This window comes from Manduca sexta, chromosome 26 (assembly GCF_014839805.1).
Source record: "Manduca sexta isolate Smith_Timp_Sample1 chromosome 26, JHU_Msex_v1.0, whole genome shotgun sequence".
In the NCBI taxonomy this organism is placed as follows: Eukaryota; Metazoa; Arthropoda; class Insecta; order Lepidoptera; family Sphingidae; genus Manduca; species Manduca sexta.
Window position 1 is genome coordinate 3,412,237 of NC_051140.1, and position 14,429 is coordinate 3,426,665.

At 34.5% G+C, this 14,429-nt stretch overlaps 2 protein-coding genes across 2 annotated transcripts; both read left to right on the forward strand.

Moving 5' to 3' along the window:
• Positions 1–959: 959 nt before the first annotated feature.
• On the forward strand, positions 960–4,715 carry LOC119190785 (zinc finger protein 1 homolog). Its single transcript, XM_037443609.1, has 2 exons — positions 960–2,134; positions 2,541–4,715. The coding sequence occupies exon 2, from the start codon at positions 2,561–2,563 to the stop codon at positions 3,629–3,631; it is 1,071 nt and encodes a 356-aa protein (XP_037299506.1). The 5' UTR covers positions 960–2,134; positions 2,541–2,560; the 3' UTR covers positions 3,632–4,715.
• On the forward strand, positions 4,715–6,710 carry LOC115454794 (zinc finger protein 729-like; the record flags this gene model as incomplete). Its single annotated transcript, XM_037443610.1, has 1 exon — positions 4,715–6,710. A coding segment is annotated over one exon (1,140 nt), but the record flags the coding sequence as incomplete, so codon positions are not given.
• Between the last annotated feature and the right edge of the window lie 7,719 nt (positions 6,711–14,429).

The following is a 14,429-nucleotide window of genomic DNA, read 5'->3' on the forward strand; positions in this document are numbered from 1 at the left end:
GTTCCTGGCGGGAATGTGCAAAGATTAACGAATAATTTAGATAAAATAAATAAATAAAAATAAAAATGCTTTATTCATCACGTAGGCGAACATAGTTGCACTTATGATAAGTCAAGGTACATGAGAATATTCAATTATTACTTAATTAGATTAGCTTATATAAACAAAGACAATAAAATAAATGAAAAATATACTTAGTAAACAAAGAAGCCAGCTCGGGCTGGCAGGAAGAAGAAATAAAATTATGTATGTATGTATTTTTAAATAAGCAATAAGGGAGAAACGCGTCGCGATCCTCACCGGTGAGGACAATAAAAGCCCTAACCTAGCTAACCTACCAGCCTTTCACTAACTACCTAAGCGATGACTACCCGAAGAAGAAAGGCAGAAAGAAACTCCGGGCTTTATGTTTTGTCATCAATTGTCTAGTCATTTATAATATTGTTATTAAATATATATAATTTTTTAATAAGTCTTTTCTATACAAAGTCTGATTAATTATATAAGCTAATACACGCACATCACCGTAAAAGTGCGGAGAAAATCCACATAAAAGTATTTAGCAATAACTAAAAACTAAGGAAAAAAACAATAATACTAAAAATTATAAAAACTATGAAACAGTCAGTGTACAGCGTGCATACGCCTACATTTACAAACATAATATTTTCATTTCATATTTTGTCGCAGATCTTGGTCAATATAATTAAGATTATAAATTTTAAGGCTGGTGCAACAAAATGATCGGTCGGTCGTCTATTATACATTCGATAATTCAATGAGTCAATATAAAATAAAATATGTCACATAAATTTAAAACTGTTACCCAGTATAATGTCAAAATTGTAGAAAGGTACACATGAGACGTTTATGTAGTTAATTTATAATATTGGCGTTAACATAGGGTTGGACAGGGTGTGCAGGACTGTTTTTCCAAACCGTCTGATCATCGAGGTAATCCTTTACATTATAATACCCCTTTGACATTAATTCGCGCTTAACATGACACTTAAATTTGTAGCCGGGCAGATTGGTTATTTCAAGAGGGATTTTATTATAGAATTTGATACAAGATAAGTAAAGTGCCAGGAATTGAAAATTTTAGTGGCATTATCACTTTGAAATTGATAGATAGCTTCTAAAAATACGGTCAATGCGCCATTTTGCTGGGGGTAGTGTCTCAATGTTATTTTTATGTTTCATTCATTGTGCTGTGCAGACGTTCTCCATTTTTTAATCTTAGCAATGTTGTTAAATGTCTTTGAATTTAATAAAAAAAATTTTTTTTTGTAAATTTCAATAATAGTTTACTACATAAATAATACAGTGCTTAGGTAAATGGTAGTTTTAACTTGTACTCTGTGTAAATGTACAGGAATCATTCTATACAATTTATGTAGTATAATAATAGCTAAGTAAGAAGTATATGTACATATTTTTTTGTATTAAATGTATAATATAAGTTGCATGTTTCGACCAACAGTGCAATGATGGACATTATCGTTTTATGTTGATCGAATGTCTAAAATTTTATGTTATGTGTTTTAAAACCTTATAAACTATTTTGTTATTATTAAAGCTTTATCCAGTTCGCCTTTCTGTAAAATTTAACAACTACTGACAGAATAAGTCAAAATCATTTGCAATTAATAAAAAAAAAAAATCTGTCACACGTGGGATGAGAGGCAAGGGAGAGCATGATTCTTGCAACTAGCCAAATAAATAAACCTAATGAATTTCTTCGGGAACAAAATATCACGTCATGAGACGGAAATGATTTTAGCTAAACGTAAATAAAATTCTTACACTTCTAGCTCACACTATGCAAAGTGTCTAAAACGTTTCATAGACGCTCATTCAGTGGGTGTACTAGCTATTGCTTAAATAAATCTACACTAAACTTATGTCCTAAAACTGCGCCAATACATAGCATATTTTCTAGGATTGATTTATCTAAGCAAAATGTATTTGAACCGGACAGTGTCTAGCCTTCAATTGTTTTTAACTGAAGCGATATTCAATAGCGACGTGGCTAGCGGCAACAGCGTAGGGGGAAGTGCAAGGGATTGCTAAGATGAAAGTCGTTTAGTCGAATTCTGCCCCAAGGCCCGCATCTGTGATTTTGTCAAACGATGTACGTATTTTTAGTTTATTATCACTCGCTTTAATTCTGAAGGAAAACGTTGCAAGGAATCGTTTCCTCGCATACATCGGAATTCCCGCTTAGAATTTCGAAAGAATGTAAAGTCTGCAACCCACCATTTCTTTTCAGTTGTAAAGTACACTCTTGTCAAGTAATGGGACAATATATTATTATAATCCAATGCTAATATTAATATAATATATGCTCTATTTCTTCGACTTTGCCATGACCACATCCGGGAGCCACCATCTTCTGTCTGTTCTGCATCGTGCTGATAAAAAGAAACAAGAATTAGTACATCAATTTGCTAAAAAAAACAAATAGTTTTATTCCAAAACACTTTCAATATACATGCCAAACGTCTAAATAAACGTAAAACCAAGTACTCTCTTTCCAGGATTAAGACTGAAGAGAGAAATGCAGGAGACGTACTTGGAACGGCTTTCGAACACGCGAAGGAACATTCTCATCGTCCTGCGCTATGGCACCGTGATACCTTTCAATTGGAATACGAAAGGGTACAGATGCTTTTACTGTTCGAAGCAGATGAAAGATTGCGAAAACCTTAAAGAGCATACGATGATTAAACACGCTGAGGTCAACTTGGAAGATTTTATTCCAAAGAGAATTATTTCCAAGGATGTTCCAGTCAAAATCGACGTCACTCAGCTCGGTTGCAAATATTGCCCCGATTCACCTTTAAGTACTCTTGAGGATTTGTTTGAACATTTAAAAATTAATCATGGAGAGAGTTTTGAATCTACCGGAGTATGCTTTATCCCTTTCGTACTTAATAAAGATGTGATGCGTTGCGTTATCTGCGAGAGTCAGTTCGATAACTTTTCCAGCATGATCAGTCACATGAACAAGGAACATATAAACCACGCCTGTATATGTCAAATCTGTGGACTTAGTTTTATTGATCAAGTTCGCCTAAAAAGACACATAAGCAACAGTCACATAGGACATAGATGTTCTATCTGCGGCAAGATGTTCGAAGCCACTCATAAATTAGAGAAACACAAGCAAAGGATACATGGATTAATGAAAATTCACGAGTGTAATCTTTGCAGTGCAACATTTGAGAACAAATACAGAGTCAAAGTGCATATGGGAAAAGTGCATAATGTTGAAAAATATAGAATCCAATGCGAGCATTGTCCAAAGATTTGCACCACTAAAGGTGCAATGTTGTTACACGTCCAGTCATTGCATTCTGAACTGAGATATGAATGTGATCTCTGTGATTATAAGACCGGGATTAAATGGATGATCAAACTGCATAAACGCAAGCACTTCGGTGAAAAAGATTACTTCTGTAGTATCTGCGAGAGAAGTTTCGGGCGTTCGAGTAATTTAAGGGCGCATATGAAAGTCCATACTGGAGCAGTAGGACGCGTTTGTCGATTTTGTAGACGTGGTTTTGTCAATTTGGAATGTCTGAACCAGCATGAATATGAGTTTCATTACTTCGATAATTATGAATAGAATTTTTTGGTAGAATTAGGTGCATTAATAATAAACTAAATATCTTTATTTAATAGCTTCGGAATACTTCAATACTGCTCTACCACAAACTGACTTCGTAAACTCTTTGTAAAAAAAAGATCACTTATAATAACACTCATTGATAAAAATAAACAAACCCACTCATACATGCTTAAATACATACAAACACGCACGTGTATTCAAATTTGTGATAGTCATTAGTCATGTTAAAATAAAAATTATTGTGGGTACTTACATAATAGGTACTTCGAATAACAAAATAATCGAATGCAAATATAACTATTCTTGCTTAATCAAATGTCAAGGTGATTACTTAACTTTACTGACAAGACTATGCAATTATCCGAGATAAACTGTATAGTGTAGAATATTGAAAACAAATACGAATTTGACTTCATATTTAATCTTTTATTAATCAAGTAACAGTCGATAAGAACACAATGGCAACTGGCGCTATAACTCCTATCTTACCAAATTAATACTTACCAGTAAATATATAAACAATAATATAATTGATACTCCTAATATACAAACTTAAGGAACTCATATTGGATACTTAATTTTATTAAAAATAAATAAGGAACCTATATCCTTCACCACACTTTAAATTTTCTTCGATCAAATTTCAACCCTTGACGGTGCGCTGAATCAGTTACACTGTCCATTGCTTGATATCTCCCATCTGGTGACAAAAAAAGAACACGTTTAGTTCCTGACATGCCAGGCGACTAGCGAGGGTGCCAGGCGTGCTTTGCAGCCTATTGCAATAATTTTGGAGCGTTTATTTCAACTCTATACGTCAGATGTAGTAAGCCGTCTTTCCGTCCAGATATGGCCCTAGATTGTCTTAAGATACCCCAAGGTGACAATGTAACTTATTCTTGCTACTAAATCACAATATTCCGATTAATATGTTAAATTATTTATATTTGAACCTTGCAATGCGTCATTATTTCTGCACTTTTAAACATGAGATAATCCTCCAGTAACGCAAAATAACCCATTTTAAATTTATGTTAAGTTTTCTGGCTGCCTCTAGAATCCAATAGCACCTCTAAATAAAGCACCGTTTTCCTTCCAGGAGAACCTAGAGGTGGCCAGAAAGCGAGCAAAGAAAATACAGAAACGGTAACTAACGATAGTTATGAAGACGTGATACCTTCCCAAAGCCAAATAACCCACAAGGGACTGACTGCCAAGGAGAGACGACAAATTATGAGGAGCAATGTGATTCAAGTATTAACAAAATCGACAATCATGCCATTTCGTTGGTTGAAGAGCTCATACAGATGCTTTTACTGCTACGATATATTCCAAGAGGCGTCCGAGTTGAAGAATCATCAAATAAATCATCCAGGAGAAGAAATTAAAGAGCAAGCTATGAACAACTTCTGGGAGCCAGTAGTTTATGTGGACATTTCGAATCTATCATGTAAACTATGCCCTGAAACCATAACCGATTTATATGAACTCATCGATCATTTGGTGGCGAAACACGGGGTGATATATAATAAAGATGTGGGAATTTGCATGGTAGCATTCAAGTTGGATAATTTTTCTACTAATTGTTTGGCTTGTGGCGCTAGTTTTTACACTTTCGGACCTCTACTCCATCATACAAACAAAGATCACAAAGGTACCTCAGCTATACTGTGCGACATTTGCGGACAGCACTTCAAAGATGCCAATTTATTAAGGCTGCATGTAAAAACTGTCCACGAAAACACAGGTTTGCTTTGTCCGGAATGTGGTGAAAAGTTTGAGACAAAATCCAAATTGAAAACGCATCAAAAGAACCAACACGATGTGGGCAAGAAGTACAAATGTTTGGTTTGTTCTTTGACATTTCAAAGTCATTACAAAAGGTCTCGGCATATGGCCGTAGAGCATAAGAACAGGCAGGAGATCAAGTGTCTTCACTGCCCGAAGACGTTTGTCTTCCGAAGCATGATGATGACTCATCTCCGTGACACCCATCTCAGGGTACGAAATCATATTTGCGGGGTCTGTGGGTGGAAGGCTTTTAATAAAAATCGTTTAGCTAACCACATGTATAAGCACAGTGGTGAGAAAAACTTTAAATGCGACGCATGTGACAAAGCATTCACCACGAAAAAGATTATGAGAGCGCATTTCGTGCGGATGCACAAAAATATGCAACAACCAGTTTTGCATTACGACAATCCTTACGTAGGGCATTAAGTTTCATTCGTTGGTATTCAGAACTAAATTGTTTCTATGACCTCGTTGTGGTACACAGTCTACACATTTGTAAATCTTTTCGTTAAGATGCATAAGATTTGCTTCACACACCATCTTAGGTTGACACATAAAATGCCATTATTTAAATAATATTAAAGAATTTTATGACTGATATACGTTATTTGAGAACTTTGTTTTTGCTATTTAGATTAAATCACTTTTATGTAAGATTATACTGGGTTCCAGAGCTTAGATACTTGTAGCTGTTAGTAATAGGTTAAGAATTATTTATTATATCAAAATGTCTTTTAATTAAGATCTCATAGGTTTCACCGAACACAGAAACAAAAACTAGCAAAATTGAAATGAATAATATTTATGCAACAAACGGTAAATCATAACAAGTAAAGTACCTGTAGAGTATGCATATCCGGAAGCCACGACACACAAATTCGACGTTGGTAAAATTTTATCATGTAGAATGCTTGTTAACAAAAAGTATAGAACAAATTATCAGTTTTGTAGTAAGTATATCAAAAAAGACTTATAATTAGTAACAATGAATACACATATATGATGTTTTAAAATCAGAAGTTCGTATTTTGGTCGGTCAATAGATGTAGGCTTTGAAAATCCGTTCTGTTCCCACTAAATTATAATAAAATCATAATTATCATATATTATAACGAATAGCTTCATTATAAACTTTTAAAAAGATATTAACGCATAATTTATAGATATTTACTGTAATATGTTAGTTTATTAATTATTAGAATAAGTAGTAATCTATGTTTTAGTATATGAGTGTTGTCTAAGACTTGTATTGCCTGTGGAAATATACTTGTATTTAAAATTATTTTTGAGTTTATTTCACATCGCCCAATTCTTGCCTTATTTCTATGTATGTAATCCCCCACGTCAAGAATAAAGCTTGAGCGTTTTTATTTCAAACATGAGCTACGAAATACTGACACAAATCACAAAGCAATTTATTACCATATTAATAAAATAATACATCGAAATCTTATTAATATCCCTACTAATGTGAAAGTTTGTGAACATATTGGTATGTTTTTAGAAATAAACTAAGAAATCGCTGTATGAAATCTAATGAAATTTGACATACTGATAGATTATGATCCATATTAACGTAAAATCTATTTTATTTATCGAAAAATACAGTGAGACTTATTTCGGGAGATATAATTAACATGGATTAAGTGATACTAACAAATGATGAAACTTAACGTCATAGATTTGTTAATAAAATCAACATTAATGCGTTTACATGTTTGAAAAAAAAATCACCCATATTTTTGTTGCCTTGAAGTGTGCAAAAAGTTGAAGGATCCAAAAATCTAAGAGATAAAACAGCAACAAGATAAAATCCGGTCACTTGCAGTAAAGACTACTTGCATTGTACATTTATAGGATGAGAACATATGTAAACGTTTTCGCAACAAGATATAGTTAATGTTTTGTTTATATAGAAACATCCAAGAGCAACCACAAATGATCACGGAACTAGATGACTGAAGTCCACAAAGAAATTAAGTTTATTTGTTCGTATTTCGTTTTATTAATTACGAAGGTAAGGTACGTAAGAAAAAACGTAGAAGTGGTGTTTCAGAGTTTTAACAAAAGGATATTGCTACATCACACGCAGAAGCACAACAATGAAAGAAACTATCCTCATTCGTCGTGTGGCCAAGATTTTACCACGAAAAATAATATTAACTACTAAAATTCAATAAAACGTCTACGTTTCATAACAAATTAGTACTGTGAACATTGGGTTTATTTTTTTTTGTTATATAATACTTTATACGGTTCTATGATTCCGATTTAGTAGTGATTTACAATAAATAAAACGGTTCCAAAATATGCTTCTGTGTGCTCAATAAAAATGATGTCACTTGCACATTTTTCGAATCAAAATGCCTATTTTACCTGATTAAAACTAAAGACTATATAATACAGTGAATGTTATCGTTTTTTAGAAATGTAATCTTTCGAGTAGCAGCCCGTTTTCCCATTTAGCGATTTTGATTAATAACATGCACATTGGATCTGTTATTGAACTTCGACTAAACTATTTAAGAAGAACGTTTTCCTTTCAGAACCTTACATCGCTGTTGTTAAGAGAGAGTCTGAAGATATATATAAGACGGTGAGAAATAAGGACTCTACCAAACTTGAGAAGCAGAGTAAGGTTATTAAAAACGAAAAACAGACACCTTCACCCAAAAGCAAGTTACAATTACTGAGGGAGAGTGGAGCGCATATATTGAAGAGTTCGACACTAATGCCTTTTCGATGGTTGAAAAGTTCTTACAGATGCTTCTATTGCTACGAGGTATTTAAAGAACCAAAAGACTTGAAATGTCATCAGACAGAGCATCAAGATATCGAAGAAATAACAAGGACTATGAAGAAATATTGGGAACTGTTTATATACGTCGATGTATCTTGTATATCTTGCCGCCTTTGTCCGGAAACCATCAAAGATTTGAATAGTCTAGTCGATCACCTAATTCTGCAACATAAAATACCGTTCAGCACAGAAATTCTTACTTGCATAAGGCCTTTTAAACTTCAAGATATGACAGTTAATTGTGTGATTTGCGACAAACAGTACACAAATTTTGCGTTTCTATTGATTCATACCAATAAAGAACATGCTGGCCTTTCGCCAATACTGTGTGAAATATGTGGTCAGCATTTCAAAACCGAAAGACTATTGCGGGACCACGTGAACCATGAACACGAAAAGAAACCAGTCGAGTGCAATATATGCGGGGAAACTATTATAAGTATGACTAGAATGCGGACACACATGCAGCGAGCTCACAACAAGAGATACAAATGCTTCTTCTGCACGGAAACGTTTGAAAATCACTACAAAAGAACGAGACATATGATAATCGTGCACAAGAAAAAGGAAGAGCATCAATGCCCACATTGCCCATTGACTTTTGTTTATAGGAACAGACTGTTAACACACGTTAGAGAAAAACATTTACGAGAAAAAAATGTTATGTGTAGTATTTGTGGATGGGAAGGTTTTGGAAAGACCAGCTTGGGTTTGCATATGAGAAAACATAGCGACGAGAGGAACTATCCTTGCCCTTCGTGTGACAAAGCATTTAAAACTAGAAAGAATATGAGGCAGCATCACATAAACATACATCAAAAAGGAGTGAAGGGCCGAGCGATGTTGCCCAGTGCTTCATTTGTCATATAAGCGTCTGCAGGAATTTTCACAGCTTATGGAACTAAAATTAAAAATTCTCATATAGTAAATATTATCTTTTTCAGTCAGGTTCGTTCGATTTCGAGCATTTGGGCCTATGTAAGACTTTCCTAGTTATTATGGTATCAAAGTTCTGCTTATTCTTGATCAATATTTATACAATCATTATACTATTATCAGAGTTTTGATCTAAACACAAGATAGCTGTTCTAGGTCTACGGATTCTAGTTAATGATAAATCAGGTTCTGTTATTAGCTACGTATATGCTGATCAAGTAATAAACCAAATTTTTTGTAAAGCAGTTTCAGCCTTTATCAATCGTCATACCATCTGTCCACCACCGCACAAATATACGAAAATTATGTTCTTAGTCTAAGGTTACTATATTGCATATTATGTATATTATTTGCCTCTCCTAAAAGTACTTTTTTAGTTAGGAAAAGTATGCTATGTCCATCCTTAAGATTCAACATTTCTATATATTTTATGCGGCCTAAAGGCGTTTTTTATTATTTTTCTTCCCTTCCTCTTTTCTTCTCCCTCTCCATCTCCGTCCGAACTGTTGCAACTGTCACGCCTAAGACTCGCCAGTGTTGCTTAAGTAGGGAAACTGCAGCGGAATAAAAAATAATTTGATTAATTTGCTTTAGAAAATAGAAAAAAGCAAAAACATTTTGAAAAGACCGAATTTTCCCATTCCAGGAACGCCCAATATTGATTCGTCTTCATCAGTGCCCGATATAGAACTGAGCGAGGCGAAAAAAAATAGTGAGCTACTGGAAATGATTCTGAATAAGTCATCAGCGATTCCTTTTCGAAGGCATGGGAGCATGCACAAATGTTTTTTCTGCGAAAAGTGCTATCTACATGTGGCAGACTTGAGACGACATACCATTAATAAGCATTTAGAAAAGAGACTTTATAACATAGAACATTACATCACAGAACCATTCATTAAATTGGATATAACAGACCTTACGTGTAAACTATGTGCCGAGGGATTAGAAACCCTCAAATGTTTAATCAAACATTTAAACAAGCACCATAACAAAGATTATCCCGAAATTGTGTCTCAAAGCATAATTTGCTTTAAATTGACTGACAAAGATTTCGGCTGTTTAAACTGTGGAAAAAAGTTCAAACTGTTTGGGACGTTACTTCTTCATATACATTGCGAGCATTTAGATCGAAAATACGTTTGTGAAGCGTGCGGTATAGATTTTAGAAACAATAGTGATCTACTGAATCACACTCAAGATGTTCATTCTATTGGAGAATACGAGTGTACATATTGTCTTAAGAAATTCATTAAGGAACGCCGAAGAAATATTCATGTAAAAAACTTTCATGAGTCTAGGCGCAACTGCCTTCTCTGCCAAGAGACTTTCAGAAGTAAGCGAGAGAGGGACCGGCACATGTACGCGACACATTCTCAACAAATGCCGTGGTATAAATGTGACAAATGCGCTATAAAATTCAAAGTTAAACGCTTATTAACGGAACACATTCGAAGAGTGCATCTGAAAGAGAAGAACGTCACCTGCGAGATTTGTGGCATGAGATTTTTCAGTAACACAACCCTGAAACTTCATAAAGTCAGACATAGTGATGCTAAACCTTTCGAATGCAGTACGTGTAATAAGAAGTTTCCTAGAAAGTCAGCTTTGGAGTTACACATGAGAATTCATACGAACGAAAGGCGATATGTGTGCAAGATATGCGGCAAGGCGTTCATCCAGTGGACGAGTCTTCAGTACCACTTGCCTCATCATAGCGATGAAAGGAACTTCAAATGTGTGGTTTGCGAAAAGGCGTTTAAGACGAAGAAGACTATGTTGAGACATTGTACTAATGTGCACCGGAAGGGAAATGTAGACACTGCGGGGGGAACGGTCAGCTCGCAGACACGGCTTCACTGAGGTCTTGGTAGATTAAATTTGGTATAGGCACTTGTTTTTTCTGTTTAACGAAACCCTTGAAATGTTTAACACGATTAAATAATAAAACAATCTATTTAATTAATCTAGATTAAATTTGGACGAAATATATTGAATTCTTAAGTAAACTGTTTATGATAAAATACTTTATAATTGAAAAAGTTACGAACCCAACTCGACTCGTTACTCATTAATTAGATTTTATACGTGTTAAAACTATAAAATTGCTGTTTTGTAATGAATATTTTTTAGTTACGCTCATTTTCTGTAAAGTACCATGTCATCGCGCTGTCTTTAAAACTGAAATAGAATTGGGGATGTCGAAGTAAATCCTATAGAATAGAAATACATTTTTTCAAGAACAAAATATTTTTTACTCGTAGTAAGTGGTAGTCAGTTGAAGCTAGGTCCGGGGAATACGTACAAAGTAAGACTATGACGTATGATTTCTATTAACTGTATATCTTAATATTACGTCAATATGTGTAGTTTATGCGCGTCCGCGCGTGGATCTTGAAATATGTTGCAATTATTATGAAAATTGGTATTGGATCGAGATAGATTCTCTGAAAGTCAGTCATTATATGAAATGTAGTACGAAATATCTAGCGCAATACACGCAACGTAAATGGCATTACAATTATCCCAATCACTACATAGTATAAAACAAAGTCGCTTTCTCTGTCCCTATATCCCTTTGTATGCTTAAATCTTTAAAACTACGCAACCGATTTTGATGCGTTTTTTTTTTAATAGATAGAGTGATTCAAGAGGAAGGTTTATATGTATAATAACATCCATTAAATAGTGGAGAAATACTGTTATTTTGTTATGTTATACCCGTGCGAAGCCAGAGCGGGCCGCTATGTTTTTATATACAACGTTCACAGTTTTTCTGTAGTGTATTTAGTATCAGCATTGCACCCGTGCGAAGCCGGGGCGGGTCGCTAGTAGTGCATAATCCCCTGCCTCCTCCCCCTCTCCCGTCCCTCAAAAGACTCCTACACCAAGAATACATAATATATCTTTTTCTTAGTAACGTATTTGTATCTTCTTCCTATGTAGTATCCACAAGACCGTCATATAATATGAATGTAAAAGCGAGTCTGTTATGTTTTCACATTGACTGCTGTTACATTTTCATTATTTATAGTATTATGTTAAAATTACGGAGGTGGGCTATTGAATATTTATAGTATTATATTGAAATTATGGAGATAGGCGATGGCACAGTGTATTTTGTTTTAAATTATCTATGATGGTATTGTAAATACTTAGTAGTGATAGTTAGTGGAAGTTTCTGTATTAACGGATTTTGATAAAATCTGGTAAAGAAAATTTATTGAATTCCTACACAAATGTTTTAAAAATACAGCCCAGGCTGTGTATTGTGACGCTAATTATATTATTGATATTGTATAATGTGTGGTAAGCATGTAAGTCATTTTATTTATACTTTAATGATTCATGTAAAAATAATTAAGAAAATAAATGTATCCTATAATGAATTGAATTAAATTGCTTTTGAATGTTTTTCTTAATCTCCCTTCAGCCTTGGATGTAAGATACAATTCTTAATATATTCTTACTATATCATTTGTCTCTCGGTTTGATTCCATACATATGGCAGAGAACCATAGAAATTTATTAGAATTTAGATCATTCACGACCGAAAAAATAAAAACGATAGTAATTTCCCCAAACACATTCAGTATCAACTAAAATAGTGAAATGTATATTAATACAATTATTAAATATTCACTAACAATACTATAACACACTGTTTGTGAATACGGGCGTTGAGTATTGAAGTCCGAGATTTAATATGACAGAGCGAACAAGCAATAGTGTCAAATGTTAAACTTGAACTTGAGCTTACATATTATATACGGCGGCTATTATATAAAATTATATCTTAACACATTTTTCCATAAAATTCGTTACATTACCTGCTGTGTGTGTTACTTTAAAGACAATATAAAGCTATACATCTCGCGATTTAATTACATTTATCCACATTATAGCTGCCGTGTGTGGTGGCCATTATTAGTATTAGTTTTAAAATTGACATCACATTGGATGTAAGTAATACAATAAAATTTATCAATATTAAGAATTTCCTACCTCGTTGTTTTCTCTTTCCAGAAATCGAATCTGGAAATGAAGATAAAAATGCTTTACGTTTAATCGGAAAAGAGGCAACAGAGACAGATGAATTGAGGAAATTCTTCACAACAGCGTTGGAGCTATCAACAGTAATGCCTTTTAAGTGGTACTTGAATAGGTACCAATGCTTCTACTGTGATCTTACCTTTCCTGACTGCACCAAACTAAAAAGTCACACGACAAGTCACCAAGATGTACAACTCAAAGCCATCCTTCGAAGCCTCGGAACTCACAGCCGAATCAAATGGGACATATCATCGATTAAATGCAAAAAATGTTGTGAAGAAATGAGAGATATAGAAGACTTCGTAGATCACGCGGCGCGCATGCACGATTTTATATTGGATATGAGCGTTGTATCAAAATATTGTTATGTTTTCAAACTATCTGATGAAGAGATGAGTTGTGTGGAGTGTGGAGAGAAGTTTAAATTTTTCACACCTTTGCTGCGGCACGTCAATAAATATCACAACAAAGCAAAACGGTTTGTTTGTGAAGTGTGTGGGAAGGGATTCGCTTTAAAAGGCATTATAAAAAGTCATATTAAAAATGTTCACTCTTTAGCACCTAACCAGTGCAAAATATGCGGCGTCTCGTTCCCGACACGACACGCGTTGATCAACCACAATGAAATTACCCATCAAGCGGGAAAATTCAAATGCCCGATATGTCTAGAACTGTTGGGCAGTAGGTACCTAAAAAAATCCCACTTGGCCCTAGTGCACGATGTCGAAAGCTGTCAGTTTCGTTGTGATTTGTGCCCGAAGGTCTATGCTTACAAGAGCAAGTTGTTGCGGCATCGGTCGCGAGAGCACCTGAAAGAGAAGACCGCTGTTTGCCACATATGCGGCTACAAGACGTACGATACGCTCACTGTAAAGAGGCACATTCTCAGTCACGAGGAGTCGCGGTCGTTCCGATGTGAATTGTGCGACAAAACATTTAGATGGAAGAAGAATCTAGTGGCTCATAAAAAGAAGCAGCATTAATCTTCTCCGCAATTGCATTGCTATAAGGTTCTTGGTTTTATTCAACATATTGTGGTTTGTGTGTTGCCCTTCGATGGTATACCGGAATGGTTCATTTTCTTAGAAAGTACCTCGATACTCACTGGACATTTAATTATTGTAATCACTATCTTAAGACAATCCTGGCAGCCTATCAATTTATACTATAATGAATAATTATCAATTAACATGGAAAACAATATGTATGGCA